Raw genomic sequence first — 14,453 nt, forward strand, 5'->3', positions numbered from 1 at the left:
CTGGGGCAGCAGGGGGTGTGGGCGGGGGAGAGCCCAGGGCTGGGGCAGCAGGAGGGTGCGGGTGGGGGCAGAGCTGGGGCAGCAGAGGGTGTGGGCGGGGGAGAGCCCAGAGCTGGGGCAGCAGGGGGTGCGGGTGGAGGGAGAGCCCAGGGCTGGGGCAACACAGGGGTGCGGGGGGAGCCCAGGGCTGGGGTGGGGGGGCAGAACTGGCTCTGTCCCTACCATTCACAGCAAGCTGCAGCATGAGGTTCAGTTCCACACTCCTTCCCCCTCCCTTTCCTGTTAATTGCAGCCAAGGGAATGCTGGGAAATGTAGTTCTTTCCCTGCTCCAGGGCTGGCTCTAGAGGCAGGGAGCTAACCAAGGAACTACAGCTCCCAGGGGCCCCTCTTGGTTCTCAGCTCTCATGCTGGATTCTTGTGCCCCTGCAAATTTGCCGCCCCAAGCACCTGGTGGACCTGGTCCTGCTGGTGCCTAGAGCCGGCCCTGGTCAGAGAAGAGCCATGGGACTGATAGAAGGATTGGAAAACCTTCCATAGTGCCAGCTCAAGGAGCTCGATCTATTTAGCTGAACAGAGAGAAGGTGAAGGGGTGACCTGATCCCAGTCTGTAAGTACCTGCCTGGGGAAAAAAATATCTAATGATGGGCTCTTCACTCCAGCCGAGGAAGGTCTAATGGGTGAGCTGAACAATCCAAGGCTGGAAGTTGAAGCCAGACAAATTCAGACTGGAAATAAGGTGGACATTTTGAATGGTGAGAGAAATGAACCTCGCATCAATGGTTGTGGTGGATTCTCCATCAACACCAGTTTTTAAAATCAAGGTTGGCTGTTCTTCTAACAGATGTGCCCTAGGGATTATTTTGGGGCAGTCCTGACCCCCTGGATAAGTCCGATCACAGTGGTCCCTTCTGGCCTTGGATTCTAGGAGTCCATGTGGCTGTGGTACGAGCGGTGTTGCAGAAAGCGGAGCTCATGGGTGAGACACAGCGCTGAGGCGTGCAAGCCAGGCCAGCCCACTGCTGGCCAAACACGGGCCTCAACGACCTCTCCTCTCCGGCCCGGCCAGCCACGTCTCACTGGCACAATCGCTCCCATCAGAGCCATGGCGCTGGGCTGCCTGGGGGCACCTCTGATTTTATCTGAGCTCTGTGACAGAAATCACCTGGCATGACTGATGCTGCATTTCCCTCGGAGCCGGCCACGAACAGCCTCCTCATTTGCCCTCTTGTTCAGAGTCAATTTCATCTTCAGTCCCCTGCTTTGCTCTCCAGCCTTTAAAGCCCGGGAATCCCCCAGCTCAGCTCCGCTGCGGGGTGCATCTGTGACAGGGGCCAGCCCCAGCTACTGCAAAGAGAGGGGTGAGGAGACCCCCGGGGTGGAGACAGGCCCCAGCTGCAAAACACGGCTGCAGATTTCAAGTGCCCCAGAGACCACATGGGTGGCTGGATCCCAGGGTTTGCATCGACCCATTCTGGGGAGGGGAACCAGCTGCAAACTTCGGATGCAGACTCAGGTTTCTCTTCCAAGCACCCATAAAGTCCAGGGTGTTTGGGCCCAGGGGATGGGGGTCGGGTCTCAGCTCCAACCCTGATCAACTTCCAGGGTAACTTGCTGCAGACAGGGCCCCATCCCCCTGAGGGGGGAGGTACAAGGGAGCGAGACAAGGAGCCCGTGGTGCCCAGCGGGGATGTCCCTTCCCCACCCCCAGGCCGAGCGCTGGGCCCAGGCCTGTGGCCGCACTGTGGAGCTGCCACAGGTCTCCCCTGGCAGGTAAAACAGGTGCACCGTCCCCCCCCCCCCCCCCCCCCCCAACACCTTCAGAGCCCTGGTGCTGCCAGGCTGCCACCTGGTGGCTACACGGCAGAACTCCTGTTCTTCGCAGCCCTGGAATACAAGCCAGACTGGCCCGCATGGCCGGGGAAAGCAGATTGTCCCGTGCAGCGCCTGGGCCCGAGCAGCCCCCAGCCAGCACAGAAGGGGCAGCCCAAGGACTGCAGAAGCCCAGAACTGTGCTCCCGCTCAGGGCATGAAGGTAACGGAGGAATCCACGTTACTAGCCTGGATGGAAGTCGGGGTCCACGCAGAATCCCGCCACTGAAACCAGCCACTTAGAGCCAGGTCCCTTGGTCCCCCACTCTGTCTCCGTGACGCCACCTGCTCGTGCCTCAGTTTCCCTCGGTACAATGGTGATGACACCCACATCTCTGCATTCTCCTGCCCAGCTGCGGCCCCACCCCCTGCTGCAGAGAGAGATCAGGGTGCTAGGACAGGAGCCATTGACCATGTGAGTCCAGGTTTCCTTACACAGCTGGCCACCCTGGGGCTCCGCCACACATAAGAACAGCCAGACTGGGTCAGACCAAAGGTCCATCTAGCCCAGTGTCCTGTCCACCGACAGTGGCCAATACCAGGTGCCCCAGAGGGAATGAACAGAACAGGGAATCATCAAGTGATCCATTCCCAGCTTCTGGCAAACAGGCTGGGGACACCATCCCTGTCCAATAGGCATTGATGGACCTAACCTCCATGAACTGATCTAGTTCTTTTTTGAACCCTGTTATAGTCTTGGCCTTCACAACATCCTGTGGCAAGGAGTTCCACTGGTTGACTGTGCATTGTGTGAAAAAATACTTCCTTTTGTTTGTCCTGCTGCCTATTAATTTAATTGGGTGACCCCCTAGTTCTTGTGTTTATGGGAAGGAGTAAATAACACTTCCTGATTTACTTTCTCCACACCAGTCGTGATTTTACAGACCTCAATCATATCCCCCCTTAGTCGTCTCTTTTCCAAGCTGAAAAGTCGCAGTGTTATTAATCTCTCCTCATACAGAACCCGTTCCACACCAACAATCATTTTTGTTGCTCTTTTCCACACCCAGCTGAGTTAATACACTTCAGTCCTGCCCTGCAGCACCCCCTTCTTTCCAGTGCCCCTGTCCCCTGGAGCAGCCCCTCTAGCTAAGCCGGTCCTGGTTGGTACAGATTTATCAGATGGGTTGCACAACTTCCCTCAGGGACAGCCTGTCCCGTGCAGCCGCCCAGGAGTTCTCTCGCGTCGCCATTTCTGCCACGGCAGAATGCTGCTGCTGCTGCAAAGATCATTCTCCTAGCCCACCTGAGTCGCTCCAGGGCTCCCCCTTCTCTATTGCACCAACCACAAACTACTTGCCTGGCCCTTCTTCACCTCCCCCGCTGCCCCGGTCTGTCCTCTCGTTCACTATCCCATGTCGTTTCCCACCTCCCATTGGCCCGCAACACCAGCCTCGCTTGTCACATTTCCAAGCACGCCCCTTTGTGCTGTCGCCCTGCTCCCCATAAATGCCCACAAAATCACCTCATTGTCCCGCCCCTGCCCGATCGGCTGCTGGGGAGCAGAGACCACGGCCTCCCACGCTGACCAATACTCTAGGCACTACCACAATACACACCAGAACAGTGGCTGCTGAGAGCCCGGGCACAGAGGTCACGGTAGCCTCTCGGAAGGATCAGGTGCTCTTACTAGCCCTGCACTAAGGTCAGCCCCAGCCAGACACAGCCCCTTGGTGCTGCTAGAAGCAGAGTGGGCAGCGTGGAGGCTACCTGGGGGTCTTGGCCTTTGTCCGGGGGGTGGGAGGGTTGGAGCAAGCTCTAATTCCTTACCCACACCTCCTGCCAGTGCGGCATTACTGCTCCAAGGGGTGTACCATTGCCGAAGCCCATTCCCCACGTCTGCTCCAGCACAGCGTCTGCCAGCAGGAAATGCTTCACCACTTCCACCCCGCCAGGTCTCCACGGTTCCTCTTCGGGTCCGGCTGGGCTCTGGAGTCTCCCTCCTTGTTGGAAACCCTGAGCAAACTCTGTTCGGTTGTTTGAGTTTAGCCTGGAGTGGGGCCATGACTCAGGCACACAGAGCGCACCGAGGGGGGAGCAAAGGGGCACCTCCAGCCACCCGCCCCCAGGACGGAAAAGCAGAGAGACATTCAACGACGGTGAAAGGCAACGTTCTGAACCGATAAAAGGAAACTGAAGACAGTTAGCCCGTGGAATTCCCTGCCGCAAGATGTCATGGATGTCGAGTGTAGAAGGATTCAGTGAAAGGGCAGGACGTCCCTAAGGATGAGGAACATCCGAATACAGGGGGAGGACAAGAGGTATAAACGCTCCTGCTTCACAGGGTGCTCGGAAAGTGGTTTGAGCATTGGCCTGCTAAACCCAAGGTTGTGAGCTCAATCCTTGAGGGGGCCATTTGGGGATTTAGTTGGGGCTTTGTCCTGCTTTGAGCAGGGGGTTGGACTAGATGCCTCCTGAGGTCCCTTCCAACCCTGATCTTCTATGATTAACTCCCACCTGGGCAGGTTGCTCTGCCATTGTCCACTAGGGGGGGTGTCGCCCCTTCCTCTGCACCAGCTGGTCCCAGCCCTGGAGGGGGGCTGCTGGAGCTGATGGGCAGAGGCTGGGGACAGGTTGGTGGGTTTTAAAGCGCAGCCAACCCCAGCGCACAGAGGGGCAAGCCCCCCCCCCACACACACACACACCGCTGGATCCAGAGGGGTTTCCCAGCAAAGCGCAGTTCTAACTCTGGACCAGCTGCCCTCCCCTTTCAGCGGAGATCTCTCCTGCAGATCTTACCTCTCCCCCGCGGCGGGGATGGTGCTGCTGCGTGGAACCAGGGGAGGGGGAGAGGGATGATCCGGTGGGGCCCTTTCCCCCGCCACCAGTGCAGGGCTGCTCCTTCAGGACTGGCCTAGATGGGCACAGCCCAAGCCAGGGAGCGTCATTAACAACTACTCTGAGGGGTCAGATGGGCAACGCTGGGTTACTGCTCTGCGCCGCCATAGGAGACACGGCCCCTTCCGCCTCTGACCTCTCGCTCCCATGCCCGGCCGCAGGTGGGAGCGTTGTGGAGGCTGCATGCACAGGCCAGGCCTGGAGGAAGGACCAGTGACCCTCGGGGAGCCCCGGGGCCAAGTCAGGAGCGTCCCGGCGTCTCCACTGAGTGAGGACACAACAAGCAGGTGTCGGGAAAGACAAGCACGTGGCTCTGCCAGGGCAGACCCTGCAGCGGGGGGGGGGGGGGGGGGGGGGGGAGGTCCCCCCCCGCGCCCCCCCCCCAAAGCTCCCTGGTTTTGNGAAACGTTTATTGCAAGGTGCAAATAGCCCTTTACAGAGGTGGGGTTTGGCTGGGGAACCACCGTCCAGCAGGGGCAGGGGGGGAACTCAAAGGCAGCCCAGACCCGGCCATCTGATCTTGGATGCCAAGGTCAAAGATATCATATGCACACCCAGCTCACCCGAAATATTGCACTGGGGAAAGGAGCCCGGGGTTCTGGGGCGTGGGGACAAGGTTCCCCCTAAAACTTCCATGTGTAAAGGCAGCAAATATTAAAAAAGGGCTTAACACCCCCCTGCATAGAAACTCTGACATGGGGAAAGAGAGATGCCACCGCCCCACTCAGCACTAGGCACCCCCAGAATCAGCGTGCGAAACTGACTGCTCTATCTGCACTCTCCCAGCTCAAGCGTGAGGTCCGTTGGCAGACAGCAGCCTGGCATCTCAGAGGGTGCAACGGAGCAGAGCCCAGCCGGACCAACCAAGGGGCTGGTTCGCAGAGTAAGGAAACAGGGAACAAGCCCCAGAAATTCCCTCTCCTGAGCGGCGCGGGGTTGGCAGAGCGTGACACTGATCGCTTTGCTGGCTCGCCCTCAGGCGCTGGCAATGTCAGTGCAAAGAGCGGAGCACCCCCAGCACACTCAGGGCCCCGTGCATCTCCCCAATATCAGCCTCCATGGCCCCCGTGCATCCCCATAATGGGAGGGAGCCCCCCAAAACCCGACAGCAACAACCAAACAGCAAACTGCCACGTAAACCAGAGGAGTCCCAGGAGAACAGCCGTCCGGGGCAGGGCTCCAGCCGGAGCCAGGGCAGCACCTGGGGATAAAGACAGAGGTGAGACCGGCAGCTCATCCCCCACCAGGCAGGACCGGCCGCTGCTCCCATTCAGGGCAGGGGGCGAACGCCGCCCATCTTGCTCTCGGTGCTTTGAACCAGAGCTCAGCCCAAGCTCACCCGACTGCAACCCCTCAATGGAAGGGGCTGACAGGACCCCCCTCCTCACCCCCAAAATGAGCTCTTCCATCGGGTCTCTGGGAGCAGCCCAACCCCAGCTGGAAGCCGCTTCCCTGGCCTGGAACATGGGGCCTCACAATGCCACGACGCTGCACAGCTCCCCAGGGGCTAGGTCCAGGGTACCCCCATCCCCTGTACCTCTCAGCTACTGCCTCCTTCGGTGCTTCTTGGCCGGCATGATGGGGGTGAGCTCTTCTTCCTCCTCTTCCTCGTTCTCCTCTTCCTCAGACAGCGCTCTCCTGTGCACTGGGACACACGGACAGGCCCTTGTCACGCTCTCTGTGCGCCGGGCCTTTCAGACACAGGGGCGTTCTCACGCCTCCGCTACCCCCGACCTCCTCGCTGCCCACGGCTGGGACGCGCCCACAGGGAGAAAGTGAGGGGCCAGGGCCAGCTGCCCCGGACACCACCCAACCAGCCCGAGTGCTCAGGGAGCAGCCCAGGGGGGCAGCTCTGGGGCACGGTTATGGGGCCAGCTGCTCAACTGACCCACGTGCTCAGCCAGGCAGAGTGGGAGCTGGTTGGGGTAGATAACAGAACTCAGGCATCAGACCCTCCTCTGCAGACACAGCCCAGGCATGTCACCTGTTCAGGCAGTGACCTCCCTGCAGGTGGGAAATTCCTCCCAATCTCCGCCCCCGGGCCTCCCCTGAAGGAACCCGCTGCCTGGACAGAGCCCCCGGTCAGCATTTCCCCCTGGGCCGTGTCCCCTTCCGTGCCAAGCACCGCCCCCCGGCTCCTTACTGATGTGGTGCCGTCCGGAGAGGTGCACGGGGCCGGAGCCGGATTTCAGTTGGAAGGTCACAGGTGGTTGGAGCTGGAAGTTGTCCAGGCTGAGCTGGGAAGAGACAGCGAGAAGCGGCAGAGTCAGCGGCAGGGCCCGAGCCTGGGGCTCCCCCACCGCAAGAAGGGCTCTTGGCTGGCCCCGAACCACGTGATGCTTCCTGCCCAGGCCCCCGCAGCTCCCAAGGGGGCAGCAGAGCCAGCCAACGAGGGCACCCTGCAGCCATGGCATTAGGGGCGGGGTGAATTTCAGTGACCGAGGAACCACGATGCAGGGACAGAACGTTGAAGTCCGGCCAATTCCCCCACACACAGCCCTGCCGGTGCCTCTCAACCCCGACCCGCCAGCTCCCTGCTAACCCAGCCCCGGGCTCCCCCCAGCTCTGGTCTGGGGCAACCTCTCCTCTGATGCAGGCAGGGAGCACAGCCACCAGCTAAACCAGACACGGGGGAACCAGGGCTTTGGGCTGCAGCACCGGAGGGGAAGGGGATTCCCACCCGCTGCACTAGCACTAAGGTTTATATTCTCCGTGGGCAGCAGTCACTACAGGGTCATACACAAATAACTGAGCAGGTCCGATTCTGTCCAGCAGAGGGCGGCAGTGAGCACAACCGGGCATGCTGGGTAAAAGCTAGAGAACAAACCCAAGGGTTACACACACCCCCAAACCCCCAGCCCCCGCAGGGGTCGCCCCACGAGGTCCTTTTACCGCGGGCTGGCACGACAGCTTCAGATTGGCCACCGGCACAGCAATCTCCTGGTTCTGACGGTCACGCCCCACGACTTCCACCACGTTGCATTCGTCCTTTGCGCCGTCTGTCAGGCACACCTGGAAGGGAGCAGAGCGAGGGGTTAATAGGGGCGGCCACCTCAAGGGGAGACGGTGCATCCAACCAAGGTCTGCCTCCCAAGGACGGCTCGCGCCTGGACCAACCCCAGGATCAGAGCAGTCCATGGATGGTGCAAGCAGCCACCGTGACATTGGAGAGGCCTGTGGCTGGGACACTGCCCCAGGGCACGAGCCAACCACCAACTGACCGGGTGAGCTGGGGACTTCCCGCAGCAGCACGGTCCACTACGGGGTTCTTGCACCTTCCTCTGAGGAAGCTGGTGCCGACACCTGGCAAGAGAGAGGACGCTGGAGCAGAGACAGTGCCGGCCTGGCAATTCCTCGGTGAAGTGACTTGCCCAAGGACGGGCAGGAACTCACAGGCAGAGCTCAGAGCAGAACCCAGGCGCTGAGCTTGCTCTAACCACTAGCACACGCCCCAGGAACGAGGGGCGCAGATAAATCAAGCAGACTGCACTGCGTCATGTGATTGCTCCCCCCAGCTCCCCCCCTCGCACCGCTCTCTCCGGACCGCCGGGCAGACCGTGCGCCGCGCTCAGACACCGCTTCCAGGCCCGGTCCCCAGCCCGAGCCAGCAGCGGCTGAAGGATCCGCCCGTGGCGGCCCGTTCTGCCCGAGCAGCAGCACTCTCCTGTAGAAGAAGCAGGCCCTGAACGTGAGCTGCGTTCGTTTTGCGTAGGAGCGTCATTAAGACACAGAGCAACGGCTCCTCTCGGCCCACGTCCTGCCTCCACCAGAAGCCGCTGCTGCGTGCTTCGGAGCCCCATCGCGAACCTGAGGGTGAGCAGGGACCGGGCGGGGGAGAGGGAAGGACAGTGCAGAAGCCAGCCAGAGAAGGTAAGTGACGTTAGTCCTGTCCGCAGAGCAAGGGTTCCCTCTTACCATAGACAGGGCCAGGATGTGCTCAGAGTCGTCATCTTCATCCACCTTAAAGGTATAGGACCTGGTACTGCCCGTCAACTCGCAGCCTGGGGAATCCACGTGAGAAGTCAATAAAACCAAAGGAGCTGCTACTTCCCCCTCGAGAGCCATCGGGAGACACTGGGGCCGCTGACCCGGCTGAATCCCAAGCTCTGGCCGCCCGACATTCCCTCCTGCAGCTCCAGCTGGAGAAGCTGGTGGCTGGCTGCGAGTCACCCCAGAGCCAGCTGCATTCCAGTGCTCAGAGAAGGAGCCCTAGCCCATCCGGGAAGGGTGGCACTGTGTCTCCTTTGGGAGACGAGAGCAATGCACTGACCCCCAGTGCTCTGCCTGGTTCTGGGCCAGCAGCACCCGAGTGCCAGGCTCCTTTTCCAAACAGCTCCCAGCCGTTTCTCCACGTGGGGCAGCTCCAGAGCCCACCCCCTAGCGCTCGGCTGAGATGAGATAATGGGCCAGCAGGCCGCGGGGAGCGCCGTGTGTCCCGACAGCCCCCCAGCTATCAGGGAGGGAGCAAACGGCAATGGCAGGGCTGGGAGCAGCTGGAGAAAGGCACCACACGGTACCTGAGGTCTCATAGCTAAGGGCAAACTCACCAGCACTGTAGCCTGGCCCCCCAGTTCCTCCATCTCAGCTGCATCCCTCCCCCGCCCCATGGGGCCCGTCACAGTGTCCCCAGCACAGACCCTCTCCCCCAGCCAGGCCTCCCTCTATACCCCAGCCCCCACGAACCCCCAGTCCTCCCTGCCCCCAGACACTCACCCTCTTCCCCACCCTGACCTGCTGCCTTCCCTGTCCCACACTAAATACATCACCCCCAGCCTATTTACCGCTGCCCAGGCACCCAGGGAACCCCGCCTGGGGACCTGCTGAGAGGGCGTCCCTCCCCCGGCCCCCAACCTGCCGCAGCGGCGTGGCCCGGCCCCAGCCCGGACCCCCACACCTCCAGTCAGAGCCCTCACCCCCTGCACCCAACCCTCTGCCCCTCATCCCTGGCTCCACCCCAGAGCCGCCCCCCCGAGCCAGAGCACTCCCCCTCCCCCAACCCCCTGTCCCAGCCCTGATCCCCTTCCAGCACTCCGAACTCCTCAGCCCGGGCCTGGGGCCCCCTCCTGCACCCCAAATCCCTCATCCCCAGCCCCACTCCAGAGCCCTCACCCCTGCACTTCATCCCTCTGCCCCAGCCCTAACCCCCTCCCCCACTCCGAACCCCTCGGGCCCCCCCCCAATGGATTTTGTTATGCACGATATGAAGGTGATGTGTCCCACCTCACCTCCTTATTGGGGCACATCAAATTCATGCCCCAAATGGGTGGGAAAAGTTAGAGGGAACACTGCCCCCAACGCCTCCCATCCCCCCAACCAGAACCCCCCTCCAAACCCCTGCCCCCCAACTCTGATTCCCCGCCCCAAACACACAGACCCAGAGCTTCTCCCCTCCCCCATGTGCACTCCCAGCTGCAGGCCGGCTCCCCACGTGTGCGCTCCCCACCCCACGTGCGCTCCCCACCCCACTACTAGGCTCCAGCCCCCCACGTGTGCGCTCCCCACCCCACTATTAGCGGCCCCAGCCCCCCACGAGTGCGCTCCCAGGGCCCCACGTGTGCGCCCCCCACGTGTGGAGTCCCCGCCCTACTCCTAGCGGCCCCAGCTCCCCACGTGCGCTCCCGGCCCCCTCCCGCACTCCCCAGCCCCCCACGTGCGCCCCCAGCCTCACTCACCGAAGACGAAGTTGCCGAGGCAGAGCCCGGCCCCGGCCCCGGCCGCCCGGCTCTCCAGCTCCAGGAAGGCGGCCATGGCTGCGGCGGAAGGCCGGGCTAGGCAAGGGGCGGATGCAGGAGGCGGATCGGCCCTGCCCAGAGCCGGAGGAGCCGCCCGCTTCCTCCCTGCGCCCGGCCCGCCCCTCGCCGCCCCAGGGGGCCCTGGTGCCGCCTCCTCTAGGGCAGCGCCTGCCCCCCAGCCAGGGCCGGCTCCAGGGTTTTGGCCCCCCCAAGCAGCCAAAAAAAAAAGCCACGATCGCGATCTGCGGTGGCAATTCGGCAGAAGGTCCTTCGCTCCGAGCGGGAGTGGGGGACTGTCCACCGAATTGCCACCGAATAGCTGGATGTGTCGCCCCTCTCCCGAGCGGCTGCCCCAAGCACCTGCTTGGCAAGCTGGGGCCGGTCCTGGCCCCAGGGAGCTTGTCTCTGGGTAACCCCCAGCCAGCCGGGGGGTCTCAGCCCTCGCCGTGCCCGGCAGGTGCAGGCAGGAGCCACTGTCCGTTCCCAGCGGGCTCTGGAGAGCCCAGCCCTGGCGACGCCTCCCTCAGGCCGCGCTCGCTTAGCCGGGCTCGGCCGGGACTGGGCCGGTTTCCTCGGGCCCAGGGTACGTGGCTGGGTTTACCACACAACCCTAGAACAAGACACTTCTGCTCAATATCCCTCCCAGGCCCCAGGATGGAGGCATTTTAGCTTTTGTCCAAACCCCCAACTGCACACAACCAATGTTTCCATTTCGCCCGATTTTCACACACGTCCAACACATTCAACTTTGGGGGCTAAAAGGTTCCCATGTTGGCTCCTGTCTAGCTGGAATGGAGTTGTAGATATTCATGTGGGACTTGCCAGATGGGCTCAGATCCAACATCCACGTAGTCCAGCACGTCCCACCTTACACAGCCCTCCGCACCAGGTGTGTAAGAGGGTGTGAGAACCCTGCAGTAGCAAAGTTGCCCCCCAACTTCTCAACATTAGACCTCATCCGGATCTCTGCTAGTTAAAGATTGGCTTCAAATGCATACGTGTTTTAATAGGGGAGAGTGCAGTGTGTGTGATAGGACAAATTCAAATATAATCGATATCTAAATAAAAATCAAAAGATGTTGCCATTCTCCCTATAAATGTCCCATTTGAATGTGCTCTGTGCCTCAGTTTCCCCACCTTAAAGACTTATTCAGAGTTTGAAATTTGGCCTGGATGGAGTCTCTTTCCCTTGGGTAGGGGAACAAAGTTCACAAGGAAGTTCCGCAGGATTGAAAAGTCACTTTTTGAGCACGTGACATAGCAGCGGGGACTGCATGCAGGAGCCAGATTAGGAGAGGGAGCTTACAGAACACACACCTGCGGCTAAATGCAAAACAAGGAAATCAGGCTTGGCCTCAGAAGGGAAAAGTGTGTCTCTTGCCGTTTGAAATGGGGTTCGGTACTTGGTGCATTGTGCATGCAGCGGGGTTTACTTGCAGCATGCTGTTCAGCCACGAAGGGACGCAGCATGGTGTACACCGTCCCAGGCAAGGTGTTGTCCCTGGTAAACAAGGCAGGGACTCAAGCGGCGGGGAAGCGGGTCGCTGTTTTCTTGAATAAACTCCTGTTTAAGATGGACAGAGGCAATAGATCATGACACTGAAAACAGTAATACTACCTAGCTCTTATATAGAGCTTTTCATCTGTAGCTCTCCAAGGACACACGATTAATAGGGCTGTATTAACAGGCCCAGAACTAGCCAGGCGGCGGTTTGCTCTGCGTTGGGGAATCGCCTTCCTGAGATTCATTGGGTAATGCAGTCAGCACTTGCCCCACTAAAGCTTTGTCCCAGCAAGGACACAACTGAGTTAGTCTAAAAAAAAAAACCAGGCCTAAGAATTAATCCTAGTTCTGCCCCAGATTCCAGGAGCAGCCTCAGATGGACCAGAACATTGGTCCATGCCTCAGTTTCTCCAGGTGTAAAGCAGAGGTAGAACTCATCTATTACCCCACAGTGGTGGTGAAGCTTTTCATTTTACAAGCCTTCTGCAGCTGAGAAGCTCTATATAAGAACGTAGGACGTGCCAGACTGGAACAGACCCAAGGTCCATCTATCCTAGTAACCTGTTTCCAATAGGGGGCAGCACCTGATATTCCACAGGAAGGGGCAGAAACCCCACAGTAGCAGATGTAAGGTAATCTGCCCCTGCAACCCCATTAAAGTCCCATCCTACCGCCTGAAAGCGTGAGGTTTTCTATCCCTTCCAAAACTTTCCCCTCGTGTTAGCATTAACTGTTAGAATGCTGGATATTCTTGTTATCCATATAAACTAAATTCTTGGCCTCAACAACGTCCAGTGGCCTTGAGTTCCAAAGGCTAATTACACATCATGTCAAAAGTATTTCCTTTTGTCAGTTGAGTTTGCCACCTTTCAATTTCACGGAACAGCCTCCCGGCTATTACTACTGATGCTGTTAAACAGGTGCTGCGTGCTGCCGCAGAAGAGGTTGGAACTCAGTGGTAAATACAGTAATTACTGTCTATACAGAGCCTGACCCTGGCAAAACCTGCATGCAGGACTCTTGCAGAAGTTTCCAGGAACAGGGTGGGGGAGGGCGGGAGGGGAGGGTGAAGGTTTCTAGTTTTAGGTCAATTTGTAGCTAGTAAAAGTGCTAGCCAGTAGCAAAGCCTGTAAAGGACTTTAAGACCCTTCCAGGCAGCGCTATAGGAATCCAGGAGGATTAGTATTACCCACCGTCTCAGCTCCATAGGATGCAGGAGTTTTAACTTTACCGCCGGAGTGGATCTGCAGCCAGTTGCCATCCTACCGCTGATCACAGGCCCTGGCTGCCTGTGGACAGTTAGATCCATGTAAGAATGTACCCCAGGAACGTAACGGCTTTGATGCTAGCTGGTGATTTAAAAACCAAACGGCCACACAGCGCAGTTCCACCGCCTCGCTCGTGCCTCAGCGCACCCAGCTGGCTTCACAAAGAAAAAAGGTCCTTTCTACGTGGACTCAGTTGATTTAGCAGCTATGTTGGGGAAGGAGGGGGTATCTGGTGAAACGTCATACTGATAGTATTTTATTTCCTCTCAATAAAACCCAAAAAGTTATTACCCCGCTGGGCCCCTAATGAGTTTTCCTGGTAAGTGGCCTCTTCTGTCCGACGGTGAAAGAGAAGAGACGGGGGAGCGGCGAGGGGAAGGAGGAAACCTCGGACTGCTGGGCATGCTGAGCGGGGGCAGTAGCTAAACAGTCACCTTTGCTGTCTCAGTCTCTTCCCGCTCTCTGTATACGGCCAGAGCTAGAGCTTCTGGAGACTTGTATCTTTAGCTACGCCGGAGATCAATCAGATAACGACAGCACCGTGGTTTCTGCGTTGTCCTGGCTCTGTACGCCATGCTTTCCAGCAGCCCCCAACCGCGGCCGCCTGCTGTCTCCGTCTCAGCTTCCCCCGTTGCTCTGCTTCCCCCGGCACCGTGGTAGATGAGCAGTGTAACATGCAGATCTACAGTATCAAGGCCAATACTTCACTGTAGCCCCCTTCCCCTGCCGCCAGGGCTTTGACCCCGGGAGAAAGGAACCCGCAGCGGCGAGGCAGAGAAGGGAAGAACCAGCCTACGCAGCGGACAAGCAGAATGCTGAGGAGGTGGGAGAAGGGAAGGTTACAGGAACAGAGGCCCAGTGAATGTCAGTGAAATGAAGGGAACTGTTGGACTTGGCTGCTCTCCCTTCCTTTAGTAAATAGCATTGGCATCTTTAGGGAGAAGAAGAGTGGCCTTGAGTCTAAAGACAAGGGAATGGGGGATCTGGGTTCTCCTCCTGGCTCTGTGACTTCGTCGCTCTATGAGCTAGGACAGGGGTCGGCCACCTTTCAGAAGTGGGGTGCCAAGTCTTCACTTATTCACTCTAATGTAAGGTTTCATGTGCCAGTCAGACATTTGAACGTTTTTAGAAGGTCTCTTTCTAGAAGTCTATAATATAGAACTAAACTACTGTTGTATGTAAAGTAAATAAGGTTTTAAAAATGTTTAAGAAGCTTCATTTAAAATTAAATTAAAATGCAG

The 14,453-nt window shown here is 59.0% G+C and overlaps 1 protein-coding gene across 2 annotated transcripts; it reads right to left on the reverse strand.

The window, feature by feature from the left end:
* Positions 1-5,116: 5,116 nt before the first annotated feature.
* NPM3 (nucleophosmin/nucleoplasmin 3) lies at positions 5,117-10,537 on the reverse strand. 2 transcript variants are annotated; one of them, XM_034777566.1, is made up of 6 exons: positions 10,381-10,537; positions 8,624-8,709; positions 7,601-7,720; positions 6,852-6,945; positions 6,251-6,353; positions 5,117-5,912 (listed from the first exon to the last, which is right to left on the reverse strand). In XM_034777566.1, the coding sequence occupies exons 1-5, from the start codon at positions 10,454-10,456 to the stop codon at positions 6,253-6,255; spliced, it is 477 nt and encodes a 158-aa protein (XP_034633457.1). In that variant the 5' UTR covers positions 10,457-10,537; the 3' UTR covers positions 5,117-5,912; positions 6,251-6,252. The 2 variants fall into 2 exon arrangements, with proteins under 2 accessions (XP_034633457.1, XP_034633456.1); XM_034777565.1 differs by having other exon boundaries at positions 5,117-5,909; positions 6,246-6,353.
* Positions 10,538-14,453: the final 3,916 nt, after the last annotated feature.

Source organism: Trachemys scripta, chromosome 7 (assembly GCF_013100865.1).
Source record: "Trachemys scripta elegans isolate TJP31775 chromosome 7, CAS_Tse_1.0, whole genome shotgun sequence".
Taxonomy (NCBI): Eukaryota; Metazoa; Chordata; order Testudines; family Emydidae; genus Trachemys; species Trachemys scripta.

Excerpts from the sequence above, each read along its gene's own strand:
- NPM3 (XM_034777566.1), bottom strand. The coding sequence starts at position 10,456 with ATGGCCGCCTTCCTGGAGCTGGAGAGCCGGGCGGCCGGGGCCGGGGCC. Across the intron at positions 8,710-10,380 it reads CCTCGGCAACTTCGTCTTCG|GCTGCGAGTTGACGGGCAGT; the intron begins GTGAGTGAGGCT and ends TGGATTCCCCAG. Across the intron at positions 6,354-6,851 it reads CTCCGGACGGCACCACATCA|TGCACAGGAGAGCGCTGTCT; the intron begins GTAAGGAGCCGG and ends CGTGTGTCCCAG.